Source organism: Vicia villosa, linkage group LG2 (genome assembly GCF_029867415.1).
Source record: "Vicia villosa cultivar HV-30 ecotype Madison, WI linkage group LG2, Vvil1.0, whole genome shotgun sequence".
Classification (NCBI taxonomy): Eukaryota; Viridiplantae; Streptophyta; class Magnoliopsida; order Fabales; family Fabaceae; genus Vicia; species Vicia villosa.
In genome coordinates, this window is record NC_081181.1 from 212,801,084 (window position 1) to 212,820,567 (window position 19,484).

Here is a 19,484-nt window from a genome sequence, read left to right on the forward strand (position 1 = left end):
AATATACAACCTCAATACGACAATTAGAGTGAATGTGTTCTCATATTCGACTCAAATATATGCTAATAAATCGAATAAAAGAAACAGACTTTCATTACAAAGATCTTTTAGCGTATAAAGATTTACAGCTTTACAAATATGATATAATTAAGCTTTTATATTTAGCATGAATAGCATCTATCCCTCCCAACAAACTCTATTACTACATTCTTGTATTAAGTTGTTCCAGTAGAAAACTAACTGCCTTTATATCCTTTTAGCTCAAGAATGCGATATTTAATCTCCTTGTTAAACAGAACCTTAGGTTCTAGGCCTTGATCTGAAATGCACTGTAGAACAGTTTCCAGACTAGCGATTTCTCGATCTCTCGCCTTATCCTGAATTCAAGTTCGTAGTTATTATTTAAAGTTATTATGCAGGGGTATGCGTGAAAATGGAATGTTTCATAAAATATAATTTAAATAAGAAAAATAAAAGAACCTTGATTTCAATGGAGTCGCTGTTGTTGCAACTGGTCTCACATATCTGTTTGGCATTCCGGACGTGTTCTTGCAAGAGATCAATTTGTCGATTCTTGTCAGCCAAGTTATATTCACAACTGAATCTAACAGCTCCAACAAATTGCTTTCTCTTGATAAGATTCTCAACAAAATCTGCAAGGTGCAAGAAATTTCACATCATCCAAACTTACTACAATAACAGATACATAAAAAGAGAGATATTTAGGCCTATTTCATTTTCCCAGCATTAAAACCATGTCAATTTTTTCTCTGTAAATGACGGATCTGTTGAAGAAACAAAATGACATCAGTTCAATTTCATACCAGCAACTAATTTATTACTGAGTATCTTTGCATATATCCTCCATAGTTTTTACTTATAATCAAATTCAACTTGGTGAATTTAAACAAGAGTTGTCCAAATTCTTAGAAGGATTCATTTCACCCTTTTCCTTTAACTGATTCCTTTTTTGCTCCTCCATTTGAATTATGGCATTTTATCAAAACAAAAACTTCTCATTAAAATTCCAACTGCCTCTCTCTAAATTGTGAATATTTTTTCTGACATGTCAAGAAAAATATATAGGTGATTTGGTTTTTACTAATTATCTTGATATGTAATATAAATGTGGTGATTCATAAAATGGTAGGAGTAAAAAACATGGTAAATTTAGATTTCATAGTTCATACAACAACCATAAAAAACACGGGCCTATCTAAGAGCTCTGCGCTATCTTAGAGACTATCAATTTTAGGCTTTCACAATGAATAGGCATGAGTGCATTTGATTGCATATAGGAATGGCAGGGGAAGTAACAACAGTTATAAGCACATTTGATTTGATAAGTAAAATAGCAAAAGCATATCTAAATCAACTTACCAGAAACTTTATTCACAAAGCCAAGGTTCCTAAACAGCTTTGCAGCCTTCTTGTAATGAGCAACAAATGCAAAATGCTCCAAAATTTCATCTTCAATAAAAGAAGTAACCAATCTATAATTTGACAAAAGGAGAAGAAAACCAAGAACCGCCAAATAATTTTCAGTATTTTCCTTCATGTTAGCTTTCAAATCGAGTGCTAGCTTCAATGCTTCTTTTCGTACACTAGGTTTGATATATGGTGAGATTGTCATCAGTTGTTCTAGCAGATTGATGTGGCTATCATTAATAATCACAGCATGGTCTCCTTTCTTATCACAAAGTGGAATAGTGGGGTTCAGTATTATATCCAAAACAAATTTTGCTGGATCTGATGATTCTAGCAGATTTACTAAAACACCACAGCAAAGTGACTCAACCCCATCAGTTTTCTTATTTGTGTCCAACTGCAATCCTCTTCCATCCATAGGAGCACTTAATTGATCCGATGTAGCTGCATATTTATATAGTAGATCCAGATATTTAGGCTCACTCATATTGATATAGGCATCAGTAAAAAAACCAATATACTATGAAAAAATGTAAAACATCTCCTAGGTTGAAATGTATGGGTGACAGAGGAAAGCATTATACTAACAGTTACAATCAATGTCAATATAGAACCTTAACCGAATCATTGGAGATAGTGTCAGATTGATTAATAAACAAGACTAGAAATAGTTGCACTAATAGGAATATTAAGTGCCCCTCTATGTTTGTCAGAATATTGAACCCACACTTTTGTAAGATACTTGAAAATTAAAACTACATTAATATACTAATCCTTCATTAGCAGTACCATCATAGTATGATTAAATATAAGTCATGGATGAAAAAAGCCAAATTAGTGATTTATAAAATATACAAGGGTGAAAAAATAACCAAATTAGTGGGTGTCGTGTGATTTGAAAACTGGAGAAGCTTTTCAACTGGACTAAGACATACAACATTAACATGATTAAAAATGTGGTTAATGAATTATACAGATCAGGTTATGAAAAACATCATCATCATATAAGAGGAACAACACTAATGAAATTCTTTCACTAAACTAGCTGAATCAGAACATTTACCCGAGTATTTTTCTTCAACAGTATGTTTTGTTAAAACTCCATTTTGTTTCTCTGACAACTCAGGCTCCTTTGGTTGACTATCTATTTTATTCAGCTTTGCCTTCACCTTTACTTTGAACTTATTTTCTTTTAATTCAAGTTCGTTCCACAATCTTTCATATTTCTTCTCTTTTGATTTGAAGTTTTTAACTAGCATTTCAAAATGCTTCTTTTCTGTTTTGAGCTCCTTAACTCGACCTTCGAGTTCCTCCTCCTTTAATTTAATGTCCTTCACTTGGCCTTCAAGTTCCCCCTCTTTTGATTTAACGCCCTTCACTCGACCTTCAAATTCCTCCTCTTTTGATTGAAACTCTTTCAATTTTCTGTCAAACTGATTTTCTTTTGATTCGAGCTCCATCGCTTGACTCAAGAAACACATCTTTTCCGATTCCAACTCATTCATCCGGCCTTCAAGTTCCTCCTCTTTTGATTTAATGTCCTTCACTCGACCTTCAAGTTCCTCCTCTTTTGATTGAAACTCTTTCATTTTTGTGTCAAATTGATTTTCTTTTGATTCGAGCTCCATCGCTTGACTCATGAAACGCTTCTTTTCTGATTCCAACTCCTTAATCTGGCCTTCCAATTCATCCTCTTTTGATTCAAACTTCTTCACCCGGCCTTCAAATTCATCCTCTTGTGATTTAAACTCCTTCAACCGGACATCAAATTCCTTCACATGGCCATCAAATTCTCTCACTTTTGATTCATGTTCCTTCGTTCGGCCTTCATGCTGCCTCGCTTTGCAATCAAGCTCTGTCATCCGGCTTTCACAATGCTTCAGTTTAGATAGCATCTCATTCAGATTTCCTTCAAACTCCCTTTCTTTTGATTCAAATTCCTTCACCTGTGTTTCAAAGTGGTTCTTTTTAGATTCCATCTCCTTCACACGGACTTCAAACTCTCTTTCTTTTGAGCCATGCTCCTTCACTCGGTCTTCAAGCTTCTTTTCATTTGACTTAAGCTCCTCTAATCGGCTTTCCAAATGCTTCTGTTTCGATATCAACTCTTTCATTTTACATTCAAACTCCCTTTCCTTTGACTCAAACTCCCTCACTCGGCCTACAAGTCGGTTATCTATCGACTCTAACACCTTCATTTGGCTTTCAAAGTGCTCCTTTTTAAATTCCAGCTCCCTCTCTTGGCCTTTTAATTTCTCCTTTTTCGATTCAAACTCCTTCTCCCGGCCTTCCTGTTGCATCTCTTTTGTTTCTAGCTCCATTGCCCGTTCTTCAAATTGCTTCTGTTTTGATTCAAACTCCTTCATATGTCCTTGAAGCTGCTTTTCTCTTGATTCCAAATCCTCAACTCTTCCTTCAATGCGCTTCTCCTGTGACTTAAGCTCCTCCATCCGTCCTTCATACTGCTTCTCTTTGGACTCAAGTTCCTTAACCTGACATCCAAATTGCTTCTTCATTGACCCAAATTCCTTCATTTGAGCGCGATCATCCTTCATTAGAAACATCCCCTGTAGAAACTTCTTCTTTTCAGACTCAAACTGTTTTGTTTGTCCAACAATTAATTTGTTCACTGCATCAAGGTCCTTCTCTTTTGCCTTAAGTTCCAAACTACATTCAGCAATTTTTTGGGAAAGAGCCTCGAGTTCCCCTTCCTTCCTTCCACGTTCCTTGTCAATTCTTCCAATATTGACTCGACGAAGTTCTATTACTTTTGAAATGTTACCCTTGACTTTAATGAGTTCTATCTCTTTCGTCTTGAGCTCTTCCGTGCGCTCTCCAATTAAGTCCTCTAGCAAATAAAGCTGTCCTCCCTTCACTACTAACTCCTTGGTACATTCTTCAATTTTACCCTGCATTTTGCTGCAAGCTTCTTCAATTTTTTTAACACAACTAACTTTATGCTTCTTCTTAGTTACAAGCTCTCTGCTACACTCCTCAATCTCTCTCTTTATAGACTGCAATTTCTTCTCTTCTTCCCGCATCTTCCTTTTACCTTCCTCAAATATTTTTTCTAACATTACAAGATCTTTCCTCAGCAAAGAAAACGACTTATCAGTCGATTTTACCGGCCTCACAATTTTATCCGACAAATGAATATCATCTTTATCGTGATCATCATATGTTGACACCTTTGATTTCTTAGCTTTAATATGCAATGAATTGCTGTTGTCAAATAGCCTTTTACCAGACACATCTCGTTTACTACTAAATTTTCCCAAACTCGCAATCTGCAGAATCCTTGTTGACAAAGGAACATCATCATTATCTTCAGATTCAAATTTGTCACCAAAAACAGTTTCCTTCACATCAGAAGCCTCAAAATCCATAGTTAAGTTATAGAAACTGGAAAACCTCAGCAATTACAAACACGGTATGAAATCCTGAAAAGAAAAAAAAACGAAATTATAAAATAAATAACAACTCAACAAACGTGATTTAAAAAATTTCTAGGTCAAACAAAATCATCAAGTAATAGATTATTACAGTTCCAGAAGCAAACTTAAACTATAAAAACTAATAACGATGGTACAATAAATAGGGGTAAGCGCTTTAACATATATATAAATCTACACATTTGCATGATGCTGATAATTTTTTTTTGACACAGAGATGCTTACAATATGAACAAAAAGCATGAACATATATAATTTATAAACGTGAAACAGAAATGAACAAAAAGCATGAGAAATAAACAGAATGAAGAAAGAGAGTAAAGTTGAGATGCTTACAATAAATGAAGAAACCGAGAAAAATGGAAGATGAAGTGAAGGGAGAAGAAGTTTCTAGAATTTGATTTGAATTTGGAGAGAGTGAAACGAGAATAAAGACAAAAAAGAAAATGAAGGAATGAGAAAGAAGGGAGAAGAGAGGGAGAAATGTTTAGAGTTTGTTACTACTTTCAGTTGGAGTTAGGCGTGGCTGATTTTGTGAGTGGGGTCCACAAAACAGACTCCAAAATGGGAAATAGCTTCCTCACGAAGTTGAACTGAGGTTTTAATTACTACTATAATGAATGAGCTACCAGACTCTTTACCTATCTAATGAATGAGTCGTTCCATCAAAAAAAAAAGTTGAACTGAGGTTTTAAATACTACTATAATTTTTCTATTTTATCATATATAATTAATAAGAGATATCCAAAGAATACTTTCTTTTTAGCCTCTTTTTAACTTTCAATATATATCCAAAAAAATAGTAAAGTGTCTAAATAGTGAGAATATTTTATTAGTTATGTATGATAAAATATTTTTCTTAGTAAAGATATTCTCAACAATCCATTCCCTGCAATATAAATCTAATTTTGAAGCATACTTTCAAAGACTTTGCAACCCCAACTTCGGTAATAAAATTTTTATTGTAGAGTGTGAGTTTTCTTCGAGACTCCGATGGCAGATAGATCATAGGTTCAATGTCCGGAAAATTGAAACGTGTGAAGTTTTTCATCTAGAATTATGGAGCATGTTCCTTGTCTTAGACATGGCTTGGAGGGATACCATCATTAATCTTAGGATTCTAAATTCTTGTAGACATGATGAATGATAATTGCAAGTTTAGTACAACTATTCTTAAGTTGGTTCTTTTTCAAAAGTTGTTGAACTTGAATCCGAAGTAACCAAGTACTTGGCGCGTGAGGGCAATAAAAGTTCGGGTTAGTTTCAAAAGTCTTCTGTTTCATTGGATTCTATGAATTTTTATGTTTTTGAGACTCCCTTTTGTGAGCTTCAGAGGTTTTTAGTTTGATGACATCTTCTGTCCTGTTAATTTCTTAATTTCTCAGTTTCTTTGTTGAGCTTTTTTGCCTTGTATCAGCAAAAAAAGAATAGGGCCTAACTAACTACAGATAAAGTTCTCAATTTATTTTTTTGAAAAATCAAGTGCACCAATACTCAAGTAAACATATGACAGAGAGTAAGCAACAAATAACTAGTTTGCTTATCGAAAAGTTCCGACATGACAAATAACAAATTTAAGCCTCTGAGCAATTTTATACAACTAAAACCAGAAAAAGAAATGGGTATAACACCCTGTTAATTTTTATCATAAGTTTTCATTCTTTCCAACTAGACATTTACTTACTATAAGAAACAGAGAGAATCCTGTCTAAGATAGTTATGTACCCAAAAAGAGTGGTGTATATGTTAGCAGAATTTCATTACCACAATTCTATACAGCAGGTTAAGTACCAGAAAAACTATTTTCTTTTATGTGCTTGTAGCTCAAGAATCCGATTATGAATCTTGTCAAGTAGATCTTCAGATTCTAGGCTCCTGTTATCTGAAATGCATTGTAGAACAGTTTCCAGACTAGCAATTTCTTGACCTCTAGCCTTATCCTGAATTCAAGTTCACAGCACTTTATTTATGATTATCAAGCAGGGGTGTGAGTATATGTATGCAAATGGAATGTTTAATAAATTACAGTTTTAATAAAGAAAAATAAAAGAACCTTGATTTCAATGGAGTTGGTTTTCTCACAACTTCTCTCACAAATCAGTTTTGCATTCCGGACGTGTTCCCGCAACATATCAACTAATTGACTCTTGCCAGCCAAGTTATATGCACAACTGAATCTAACAGCTTCAACGACTTGCTTTCTCCTGATAAGATTTTCAACAAAATCTGCGAAGTACAAGAAATTACACTTCATCAAAACTTATCAGAACAGGTGTAAAATAAGTTTTAACAAAGAAAAAACTAAGCAGATTGAACTGAAGGGATATTTCAAAATGTGTCAGTATATAGAATGGCAGGAAAAGTAACAACAGATATTAACACATTTTATTATCATATGATATAATATAACTTACCAAGCCATATAAAGATAAAAGGACATATATTGATGGTGACTAACCAAATAATTTCTGAATTAACATACCATAAACTTTATTTGCAAAACCCAGAGTCTCAAACAGCTTCATAGCTATCTTGTGATGAGCAACAAATGACAAGAGCTCCCAAACCTCATGTTCATTGAAAGAAGCAAGCAGTCCATAGATGGACAAAATCAGTAAAAAACCGAGAATCACCAACGAATTTTCAGTATTTCCTTTCATGTTAGCTTTCAAACCAAGCGCTAGCTTCAATGCTTCTTCTCTAACACAAGCTTTGATATTTGGTGAGATTCTCATCAGTTGCTCTAGCAGACAGATGCAGCTAGCATCAATAATCACATCATTATCTCCCTCTCTACACCGTGGAACTTTAGGGTTCTGTAATATATTCAAAACAGTTCTTGACGGATCTGATAACTCTTGCAGATAAACTAAAATGTCATTGCAAAGTGACTCAACTCCATCAGTTTTCTCATTTGTATCCAACTGCAAGCTTGTTCCATCCATAGTAGGACTTAATTGATCATCCATGTAAGATGCCGCTGCATATTTAGATAGAATAGCCAGATATTTAAGCTCCCTCATATTGATAGAACCATTCGTAAATAAAGGTCACAATAGGCAGATAAAAAACCCGATCGTACACTATTAAAGAATGTAAAACACCTCCTATATTGAAATGTAAGGGTGGCAGAGAAGAGCATTAAATAACATTTACAATCGATGTCAATATAGAACCGTAACTGAATCATTGGATAAAGTGTTGCACTGATAGGACTAATATGTGCCCATCATGGTTTGTCAGGATACTGAACCTTCATTTTGACTCACGATTTACATATTTACGATATACTTGAAAAATTAAAACTACATTAATATACTCATCTATCATTGGCAGTACCATAATATTGTAATAAAGTTTAGCCATGGATAAAAACACAAATATTTTTTTGCATTTAAGAGATTCATAAAATGTTCAAGGGTGAAAATAAAATCCAAATACGGTTTGACAGTGTGTGTGATATGAAAACTGGAGAAGCTATTCAACTTGACTAAGCATACAACATTAAGATGGTTAAAACTATTTTGAAGAATCACGTAGATCAGGTTATTAAAGGTTATTAAAAATATAAGACATCATTAAAACAAACAGTTGAAACTTGAAATGAAATTCTTTCAACCAGCTAGAATAATAGGAATATTTACCTGGCTCTTTTCCCTTATCAAAATGTTTTATCAACGGTTCATGTTGTTTCTTTGTCAGCTCAGGCTCCTTAAGTTTTCCACCAAATTTATTTAGCTTTGACTCCAGATCATTGACTTGTCCTTCAAGTTTCTCCTTTGATTGAAATTCCTTGACTTGCCTTTCAAATTCCGCCTCTTTTAATTGAAGTGCCTTCATTTGTTTTTCGACTTGCTTTTCTTTGCATTCGAGCACCTTCACTCGGCTCTTAAATTGCTTATTTTCTGATGCCGGGTCCTTTATCTGTCCTTCAAATTCATCCTGAACTTGTCCTTTCAATTGCGTCTCTTTTGATTTAAGCTCCTCCACTTGGATTTTAAAATGCTTCTTTTTGGTTTCCAAATCCTTCATCTGGTCTTCAAAGTCCTTCTCTTTTGATTCATGTTCCTTTACTCGATCTTCAAGTTGCTTCTCTTTAGATTCAAGCCCCTTCGTTCGATTATCGTAATGCTTCTGTTTTGATACCAGTTCCTTTACCAACTCATTCAGGTTGGCTTCAAATTCCTTCTTTTTGGATTCAAACTCCTTCATTTGTCCTGCAAATCGGTTCTCTCTTGACTCTAACTCATTGACTTGTTTTTCAAAGTGCGCCTTTTTAGATTCCAGTTCCTTCACTTGGCCTTCAAGCTCTCTCTCTTTTGACTCCTGCTCCTTCAACCGGCTTTCAAGTTGCCTCTCTTTCGAGTCAAGCTCCTCTGTTCGGATTTCAAAATGCTTCTGTTTTGATACCAACTCCTTCACTTGGCCTTCAAATTTCTCTTCCTTAGATACAACTTCTATCATCCACTCTTCAACTCGCATCTCTTTTGACTCTAGCTGCATTGCTCTTTCTTCAACTTGCTTCTCTTTTGATGCAAGTTCATTTCCCCAGTTTTCAAAATGCTTCTTTTCTGATTCAAGCTCCTTCATACGATCTCCAAGTTCCTCAATCTTAGATTCAAACTGCTTCACATTTCCTTCAAGCTGCTTTTCTCTTGATTCTAATGCCTTTACTCGTACTTCTAAGTGCCCCTCCTTTGACCGAAGCACCTCCAAGCGTCTTTTACATTGCTTCTCTGTTGACTCAAGCTCCTTAACCTCATCTTCAAATCGTTTCTTCATTGACTCAAACTCCTTCATTTGAACTTGGCAATTATTCCTTACTGAAATTACCTTCAGTAACTTTTTCCTTTCGGATTCTAATACTTCCCCTTGTTCGTCAATTGATGTTTTCATTGCATCAAGTTCCTTCTCTTTGGTCTCACGTTCCACAATACATTCAGCAATTTTTTGGGAAAGAGCCTCGAGTTCCTCTTTTTCCCGTCCACGGTCCTCATCAATGACTTGACAAAGTTCTACCTCTTTTGAAATGATTTCCTTAGCTTGATGAAGTTCCGTCTCTTTCGTCTTGAGCTCGTGCTTGTGCTCTTCAATCACGCACTCCATCAAATGAATCTGTATTTCCTTCAGTAGAAAATCATTAACACATTCTTCAATCTTTCCCAGCAGTTTACTGTGAACTTCATTAATTCTTCTAACACAACTAAATTGCGTCTTCTTATTTACAAGCTCTCTGCTACACTCCTCAATCTCTCTCTTTACAGACTCCAATCTCTTCTCTTCTTCTCTCCTCTTCCTTTTACATTCCTCAAATGCTTTTTCAACAAACTCAATTTCATTCTTCAACGAGGAAAATGATCTATCAACTGATTTTCCCAGCCTTCTAGCTCTATCCGACAACAGATCACCATCTTCATCTTCATATTCGTCACAATCATCATACAATGACACCTTTGATTTCTTAACAGAAATATGCAAGGAATCACTGTCATCAAACAGCCTCTTCTTAACAGAACCCTCAACTTTATCACTACATGTTCCCAAACTCGAAACCGGAGTAAACCTTGGCAACAAAGCAACATCATCATCATCATCATCCTCATCATCATCATCATCATCCTCAATTTCAAAATCTTCAGTAGAAACAAGTTCCTTCACATCCGAAGACAACGTATTTTCCGCACATAATGCGATCCATTTATCATGTAAGTTCCCATCATTACCATCACCATCACAAATTTTCAGCTTATCGGAAGCCTCAAAATCCATCATATTCAACTATAGAAACCGAAACAAAAATTCCTGTGAATAAAAATAATCAACAACTCAACAAGCCTCCTTTGAAAAATTTCTAGGTCAAACTCAATCAACAAGATATACATTACAGTTTCATAATCAAAATCAATCGATTCATTACATGAAGAACAATGACACAGCAAAGAGAAGTAAACGCTTCAACATATAAATATATAAACATTTATTAGCTTAAATTTAACATTGCATGGTATTGATTTGACTTGAGAAAGGCATGAAAATGAAAATGTAAAACAGAGAAATACATAGAAATCATGAAAAATGAAAGATGAATACAAGTTTCAGAGAAGAAAATGCTTACAAATTTGATGATATTTTGTTACAGTATAGTGAAAGATGGAAATGGAAGATGAAGGTGAAGAGAGAAGAAGAAGGTTCTAGAAATTGATTTGTATTTGGACAATGTCTGTGAGAATGAAATTGAAGAAATGAAAAAGAAAGAAATAAGAACGAATATTGCAATGCAGGAGTGAGTGGGCGGGATTGTGTGTTGTGTGTGTGGGGTCCACCAAAACAGACTAAAATGGCAAATAACGTACATACGAAGTTGACGGAATGAGGCCGTTCGGAAAAAGGACAAAGTTAAAATGTATTATCATTTACTATTTTTAATAATTCTATTATTAATTATTAATTTCTTTTTTGGGATTCTATTATTAATTATTTATATAGATCATACTATTATCTATTTTTCTTTTAACAATAAACGATTTGGGATATTAAAATTTGTAGGAAGGAAGGAACGAATAGAATCCGTAAAATATAACTTAACTAACAAATTTTATTATTATATTATATTAAAATATAAAAATTTATAAAATTTATATAAAAAAGACAAAAAAAATTCATGACAGAATAACTTAAATGTTTGTAGGAATATCACAAGTGATATATGATGAGAGTTACTTTTATTAAAAATAAATTAATGAAAAATTTAAAGGCAGTTCACATGATAAAAGAATGTTGGGAAATTTAAAACGCTAGAGTACATATTTCGATAAGAAAATAAAATTTCTTTCGTAAAAGAGATTTAAAATATTAAAGCTCTCTAAATATATTAAAGCTCCCAAAATTCAAACCATAAATTTATCATGAATTTTATTCATAATTTATAAGGTTCTTATGGTTAAAAAAATTAGGACTGAGAAAATTTATATTTAAAACTTAGTTATCAACATAATTTTAGCAGCAAATACAGACGGATAAAAAGTGTGCAAAATTCATTTTTATTCTAACCATGAGAGGAGGATAAAATTTTGAGGCCAGTATTCACATCTGGGGGATTAATTTTAATTGCAATTTCTCTGTCAAATTCAATGTATAAGTGGGTAAAGTTCTGGAATAATGTCAAGTACAGTTTATTCCTTTTAAATGAATCTTGTATTAAACAAAATATTTTTTCAATTCAACGTGAGTTCTTTTTTTAGTTAATGGCTTTTATATTAAACACTAAGGCTATGTTTGGGAGTTTGGAGGGGAGGGGAAGGGAAGGCTTCCAAAAATGAAATTTTAAAAAAATATAGGAAATTATTTGACATTTTTTAAAAAAATGATTTTGTTTAGAATGATAAAAGAGTCATTATAATTAATAAATTTTTAATTTTCATAATACTATAACAACCTAAAAGATATTTGGAAAATTTATGTAAGCCCTTCAAAACCCTCCAAAACCCTTCTTCAATACAATTTTTGAGTTCCCCCATTTTATGGGGTTTTTGATGTTATGAGTAAACTCAAACCCTCCAAAACCCTCCTACCCAAAATTTTTTTAGCCTTTTCACTCAATTCTTCCTATTTTTCAAAGCTCTCCCCTCCATTCCCCTCCAAACTTCCAAACATAGTTAATGGATGATGTGGAGGTAGTGGAAAGAATGATATTAGAGAGAGAAATAGAAAATAGAAAAAATAGGAATCTAGTGTGACATCGACAAATAAGATGATATAAACTTATTTAAATCCAATGGTCAAATTGAATGGTACATGATGAGGCACTTGAATGATCCCTCACTCTAGAAGCCACCAACAAATGAATTATAGATTTTCATTTAAAAAATTGATAATTTTTTAAAAAATGCATACAAAAATTGGAAGTTGTATTTGAGAGTTGGCTACGAATATATTAACACCTGTCATTGTCAAATATTGGTTTAAATTGTGTAAAAACATAGTAATAAACAACAATATTTATGTTAACAAATAGAAATAATAAATAATAAATATAAATGAAGCAATAATTTATTTAAATTAAATTAAATTTTGTTAATATAGAGCCAAATAGTTGGTTATTAACTATATGTAGGAATTGACTTCTAATTTTTACAAAATTCCACTATCTGATTTCCTCCGACCCGGAAATCAGATCACTATCAAAATCCATTAAGATGAAGAAGACCACATTAACGAACTTCGTAGAAGCTTTTGATTTTGCATCGTTTTCAACCTTCTTCATCGAGGAGATATGTAGGAAAACGCAATGTGACGAAGCTCTTTTACTACAAAACCTCCTCTAAGAAACTATAGAAACTGAATCACAAAGCAAAAATAGATCAATGCTAGGATGTCAGGATCAAGGGAAGGTAGATGCACTACCATTGGTCATAGAAGCTACTGTGGCGAATCATATTGTATACGGCTTTGTCATAGGTGCTTGAATTAGGATTTTTCCATTTGACTTGGATCATGGGCTTGAGAATAAATCAAATTAGGCCTAAGATAAAATCAATAAAGTTCTCTCCTTTTCCTTTTCATTCGTACAACATGAAAATTAGGTACAGACAACAGAGTGGTTAAGGTGTAACGTGGAAGACTGCGGTACAAAGGAGCAGGCAACACTTGTCCTTTTTGCTACATGGTGCGCGTAGTGGGTGTTCTATGTACTATCTTTTGTCTTCAAGCGCCTTTGTTCTTATCCATTCAAACCAATTCTCCTTCCAATGCATATTTCTTCCACGTATGTCGTAGGAATGTATTTGTTGTTTCTCTTTTCCTCTTAGTTGCTTCCAGCCTTCTCCTTTTTTTGAATCTCAGTTACTGCCCTGACTCTCATGCCTGAGCTCATCATAACTACCTTGCAAACAACAACAAACACAAAAAAAAAGTACAAAAGAATTTCAAAGTTTAAAACAATTTCAAATATGCAACATTTGTGGTTTTCTTTCCAGGGGCAACATTTTGGTACTTTGAAGCTTATTCTGACAGTATGAAGAATTTTGATGATCGCTTTTACCTAGTTAATCCTCTGGCCGAGGAAGCGCATGCGAAGATCCTCCACGTAGGACCCGAACCTTCCTCTGTTTATTAGGACATCCTCCATAAGTATTGGACTCAGAGCCACTACTTGACAAGGAATGTGTTATATGCTTACAAGGAAAGAGACCTATTTCTAGAGGAATTAAACTTGAAGAATCACTTTGCGTCTATAAGGAGCTTGGATGCATCGACAACTTTGATAAACTGGCCGAAAAAGTGTATTCAAACTCGTTGATTGGTGGGTGCCAAATCAAAAGAGGAAATGAAGAGAATCATTGGTAAGTGGCACCATGGCCTTATTTTCCTTGTTTCATTTTCTTGAACTTTCTCTAATGTCCTTTTTTCTTAATCGTGTAGATGGAATGAAGAGCGAGGATGTCATGATGCAACTGAGGAATGAGATTTATATGACTGCTACTTTGGTTGGAATTTTGAGTACTCATTATGTTAGAGGAGATTCCACTTAGGGTACACATACTATAACGCATTTTGGTTCAGTTACCAGGCAGGTTTCTCAAACAATTCCTCCTCACGCTCGAGTGGGGTCTTTTGAGTATCCTGGTATTATGGTGGAAAAGGTATAACTGCTTTCCCGAGAAGTAGCCGAGAAGAATGAAGTTTTGGCTTCTGTTTTAGTATCTTTGTCCAAGGTGGAGACCGCTCTAAAAGAGGTAAACTGGTCCACAGATCCTGCTAAAAAAGGATAGAAGAATTGAAGAAGCTTATGAAAAAAATCTCGGGAAAGTTAGAAGAAGGATGTTGATGGTCTTTATGTGAGTGCTAAGAGAACCTTGTTCATTCTAAGAAGCTAGTCAAGTCATTATAAGAGAATTTCTCCTATGCCTGTGGTGCTTTTGAGAGTACTTTAAAGCAAGTGGAATATTTTTATCCCGACGTTCGTATCTCTCGAGATCGAGTTTGTTTCAATCGGGCTATCAAGGATGGGAAAGTGATATTTTTGATGGATTATCTCACGTTTCACTTTTAAAAAGTGAAATTCTGGTGGTTAAGCTAGTAGACACAAAAACTGTTTTAATAAAATTTAATATTATTTAGGCTTAATTGCAACTTTAGTCCCCCTATTTTGTCTTTTTCTTGATTTTGATTCCTCTATTTTAAAAACCACTATTTTAGTCCCCTTTTTAAGTTTTTGTGCAATTTTCGTCCCCCTATTTTGCTTTTTTCTGCAAAATTAGTCCCTATTGTTGTCCATTTTTCAACATAAAACTCGAAAGGGAGATCAAAATCGTGGTTTTAAAAATAGGGGGACCAAAATCGAAAAAAAGATAAAATAGGAGGACCAAAGTTACAATTTAAGTCTATTATTTAATTTATATTGATTTTTCAAATTTAAAATTACAAATAATTATACTAATATAATAAAAATGTAGTAAGGTAATATGTTTGGTACAAAATGTAAAATATGGAATACTAAAAATCAATATTATATAATAGTAGTGATCAATTTTTTGGTTAAAAAATTTAAAATTGGAGATGCGGGGTATCGATCCCCGTACCTCTCGCATGCTAAGCGAGCGCTCTACCATCTGAGCTACATCCCCATTTATATTGAATTATTATTTTTAAAATGATCAATTATATATGAAACTCAAGAAAAACTATTATTATAATAATTAAACATAAATAATTTTCACTTTTGACACAAAATAAAAATTTCATTTTAAACTCAATTTAATAAAATCAAATATTTTATTAAAATATTTTTTATTTATCTCCTTTTTCATTATAAATCGTTTTAGACTTTTCATCCATGTTAAAAAATAATAATAAGTGTTGTATGAAAATGAAAAATTATAAAAACTTTCTAAAATTTTCTTTCATTAATGATATAAGATACATTTACATAATTAAAAGGAGAAAGAATAATAAATATTTAAGGATATAATAAAAAATATCATTAATTATTTATTAGAATTATAAAGCAGCTTATATTTAAATACAAATTTGTTTTCAAAGCGATTTAAGAAATAATAAACTAGGCAATGTCATGACAAGATAGGTTAATAAGAAATGTAACGGTTTGATTTAAATCAATTTTCACTTAAAAAAAATGTTTGAAGCGATAGACTCTATTCCAATTTGGTTTGATTTAATTTTTAATGTTTTAAAAGATAAAACCAAATTAAACTAAGAGAAAAGTGATATGCATTGATAGTGTAAAATATTTTTACACTGTCAACTAATTACAACCATGTATCTAATTAAAATATAATTTTAATTTTAAAAAATTAATATGACATGGCAAGTTTAAGAATTTTGATTGGTTGTATGTGTAAAATTAGTTGCACTACCTTTAAATTTAGTTTGGTTGATTGATTTAAAACAATTTTTTTTCAAAGAATATAACTATTATATTTTATGCTATATTTTTTTAAAAAACAAACTACTCTATGCACTCTATTTTTTAAATAACTGCAAATTAAAGTAAATAAATTCATACAACATGCTGAAAAAGATGATTATAGTTCATCATCAAATGTATTTATTGAAGTTAAGAAAATCCATATATATTCTAAATGATATCATGTTCACCATCAAATTACAAATGCAACCAAAATATGCTCCTCATCGTGAAATTAAGGTCACCATCATTTACGATTTTTTTTACCAAAGGCAAACTTAACTTTTTTTTCATTCAATAAAAAAGATTCAATACAATGAGGTATGCAATTAACATAACTATGTCGATACCAAGAATTGGCCGCCTTTGTTAGACAATGAGCAACCATATTTGCTTGACGCTTACCAAACTCTACCTTAAAGTTTGAAAAATCAAGAAGCAAAAGCTTAATGGAACGAATAATAAAACTAAATTTGGAGCCTCCTATGGTATTGGAGTGGATTGCTTGCACCACTTGTTGTGAATCACTCTCGAACACAACATGATTAAGATGAAGAGTTAAAGCTCCTTGGATAGCTTCTTTCAAAGCCAAAGCATCTGCTTCTAGAGTAGATAAAGTGCCAACATCCCAAGCAACACCCGCAATAACAAAATTCCCCAAATTATCTCTGATACACCAACCTCTATTAGTAGTTCCTCGAATATGATTAAAACATGCTTTGACATTGCACTTGAGCCAACCAAACGGCAGAGGGATCCAATAATGGTTGTTAGGGGCGCAGCCTCACTTTCACTAGAATTTTGAGCCAAAAACCTGTCCTGCCACTTATGCAAATCTAACCACCCAAGCCTTGACGCTTCCTCGTTTTCATTGTTCCAAATGTAATCATTCCTATTATGCCATAAAGTCTTAATCATAAACGCAAATCGCCCAGCCACCTTCCTATCCTCTTTGCTACACACATTCAAAATAAGAGCTTTAATGTCATTAGAGTGATGAAGAAAAGGTGCAATGGTGTCGAACAAACCTGCTGCCCTCCAACAAGAGTTAGTCTCAGGACACCTGAAAAAAACATGTCAGTCATCCTCCTCCAAATAAGGTGTTTCACTCGGGGGGAGCAAGAATAGACCACAATCCGTTCCAATTATCCTCATTAGACTTAAAAGAATAAGCCTTATTTCTACTCTTCCAAACACGATAACCTGAACGAACACTATATTGGCCATCTTTTTCTTCCTTCCAAACCATTCTATCTTCGGTAACATCCTCCACTAACGGGACATAAATGATTTCTTCCGCTCCTACACAATCAAACAACTCTCTAATCAACCTCATATTCCATTGCTTAGCGTTAGGTAACAACAAATCTTTAACAACCAAATTATAAGTACCTTGTTGCTGCGGCCCCTGCATACAACCCTCGGCTCTTCCCCGTATCCAAGGTTCATTCATTATCTTTATTTGGCTACCATCACCTATACTCCACCTGCAACCAAGAGTTAGGACCTCTCTGGCCTTCCAAATACTCCTCCAAACATAACTAGGATTATATCCAAGATTAGCATCAAAGAAAGATGTTTTAGGTAAATACCTTGCTTTAAAGAATCTGGACATTAATGCTTGTGGGTTATTCATGAGGAACCATCTTTGTTTTGCAACCATAGCCATATTGAAAGCTCTGAAATCTCTGAACCCAAGACCCCCTCCTCCTTAGCGCAAGCTAACCTCTTCCAAGCCATCCATCGAATACCCTTATTATTTGAACCACCACCCCACCAGAAAGCATTCAGCATCTTCTCAATATCATTAATCACCGCATCAGGCAGAATGAAGGTACTCATCACATAGGCCGGAATTGCTTGGAGGACCGATTTAATCATGACTTCTTTTCCAACTTTAGACAAGGACCGGCCTTTCCAAGAGTTAATCCTTTTCCATATATAATCCTTGATGAACGTGAAAGTAGCCTTTTTACTCCTCCCAATCATAGAGAGCAATCCTAAATACTTTCCCGTTCCTAAGGCATGACATACTCCCATGATATTAGCAAGATCCTCTTGAGCTGGCAAACTCAAGTTACGACTAAAGAAGACCTCAGATTTATTCAGATTAATCTCCTGACCGGATGCTTTAGCATAAGCATCCAATATCTCCATGAGATGCACTACTTCCTCCACATTGGCCCTGCAAAATAGAAAACAGTCATCAGTAAAAAGCAGATGTGACACACTAGGCGCCCCTCTGCAGATTTGGATACCATGAATATCCCCATTATCCACAGACCCCTTGATAAGGGCCGATAGTCATTCATCTATAAGAATAAAAAGATACGGTGACAGTGGGTCGCCTTGTCTAATTCCTCTTCCTGACACTATAGGTCCAATATTGTCCTAATTAACTAGTACAGAATAGTGCACCAAAGTAACACACATCATAATCCAATGTGTCCATCTCTCTGAAAATCTCATTTTCAACATCATATCTCTAAGAAATCCTCAATCCACCCTATCATAAGCTTTGCTAATGTCGATCTTTAGGGCTAAATGAGCACGCCTACCTTTCGTCTTCCTCTTAAGAGTATGCATAATTTCTGTTGCGATCATAGCATTGTGCAAAATAGAACGACCCTCCACAAATGCTAATTGTTCCTCCGATACACACTTATTTAATAACGGCTTCAGCCTATTCACCAGAGCTTTGTACACTACCTTGTAAATGACATTACATAGTGATATGGGTCGAAAATCTTGCATTATGTCGGGTTGTGCACATTTTGGAATCAAACAGATATTCGTGTCGTTGAGAGAATCAGGAAAATAGCCTCTTTCCAGCCACACCGACGCTGTCACAAAAATATCTTCCCCACAGACCTCCCAAAAGTGCTAATAAAAACCGGGATTAAAATCTTCTGGCCCCGGGAATTTATCCGGGTGCATCTCAACCAGCGCCGCATACAACTCACCTTTAGAAAGAGGAGCAGTCAACTTACTGTTATCCTCACCCGAAACTGTTTGCCTTATCCTAGACAACACAGGTTCATAATCAGTGGTGTTTCTGCAAGTGAACAGATCTTCAAAATAATTTCTTGCAATCATCATGTATCAAACTCCGAATTTTCTTAAAACTCTTTCTCGCCGTCGCCAAGAGGTGAAAGAATTTTGTGTTTAAGTCTCCATCT

The 19,484-nt window shown here is 34.1% G+C and overlaps 1 protein-coding gene and 1 non-coding gene across 2 annotated transcripts; both read right to left on the reverse strand.

Annotated features, from left to right (window-relative positions):
• Positions 1-25: 25 nt before the first annotated feature.
• On the reverse strand, positions 26-11,092 carry LOC131651265 (uncharacterized). The gene is made up of 10 exons (XM_058920937.1): positions 10,996-11,092; positions 8,525-10,682; positions 7,363-7,860; positions 6,934-7,106; positions 6,681-6,820; positions 6,385-6,480; positions 2,492-4,839; positions 1,381-1,872; positions 481-653; positions 26-377 (listed from the first exon to the last, which is right to left on the reverse strand). The coding sequence occupies exons 2-10, from the start codon at positions 10,650-10,652 to the stop codon at positions 237-239; spliced, it is 6,189 nt and encodes a 2,062-aa protein (XP_058776920.1). The 5' UTR covers positions 10,653-10,682; positions 10,996-11,092; the 3' UTR covers positions 26-236.
• Positions 11,093-15,432: 4,340 nt separating this feature from the next.
• TRNAA-AGC (transfer RNA alanine (anticodon AGC)) lies at positions 15,433-15,505 on the reverse strand. Its single transcript has one exon. It is a non-coding gene; the product is annotated as a tRNA-Ala (tRNA).
• Between the last annotated feature and the right edge of the window lie 3,979 nt (positions 15,506-19,484).

Bases quoted from the DNA above. Each gene is read 5' to 3' on its own strand.
- LOC131651265 (XM_058920937.1), bottom strand. From the start codon at position 10,652: ATGATGGATTTTGAGGCTTCCGATAAGCTGAAAATTTGTGATGGTGAT. The intron at 6,481-6,680 runs GTTTTTCTGGTA...TTCTGGTTTTAG, and splicing joins CAAGCACATAAAAGAAAATA to TTGTATAAAATTGCTCAGAG. The intron at 1,873-2,491 runs GTAAATGTTCTG...ATAAATATGCAG, and splicing joins TGTTGAAGAAAAATACTCGG to CTACATCGGATCAATTAAGT.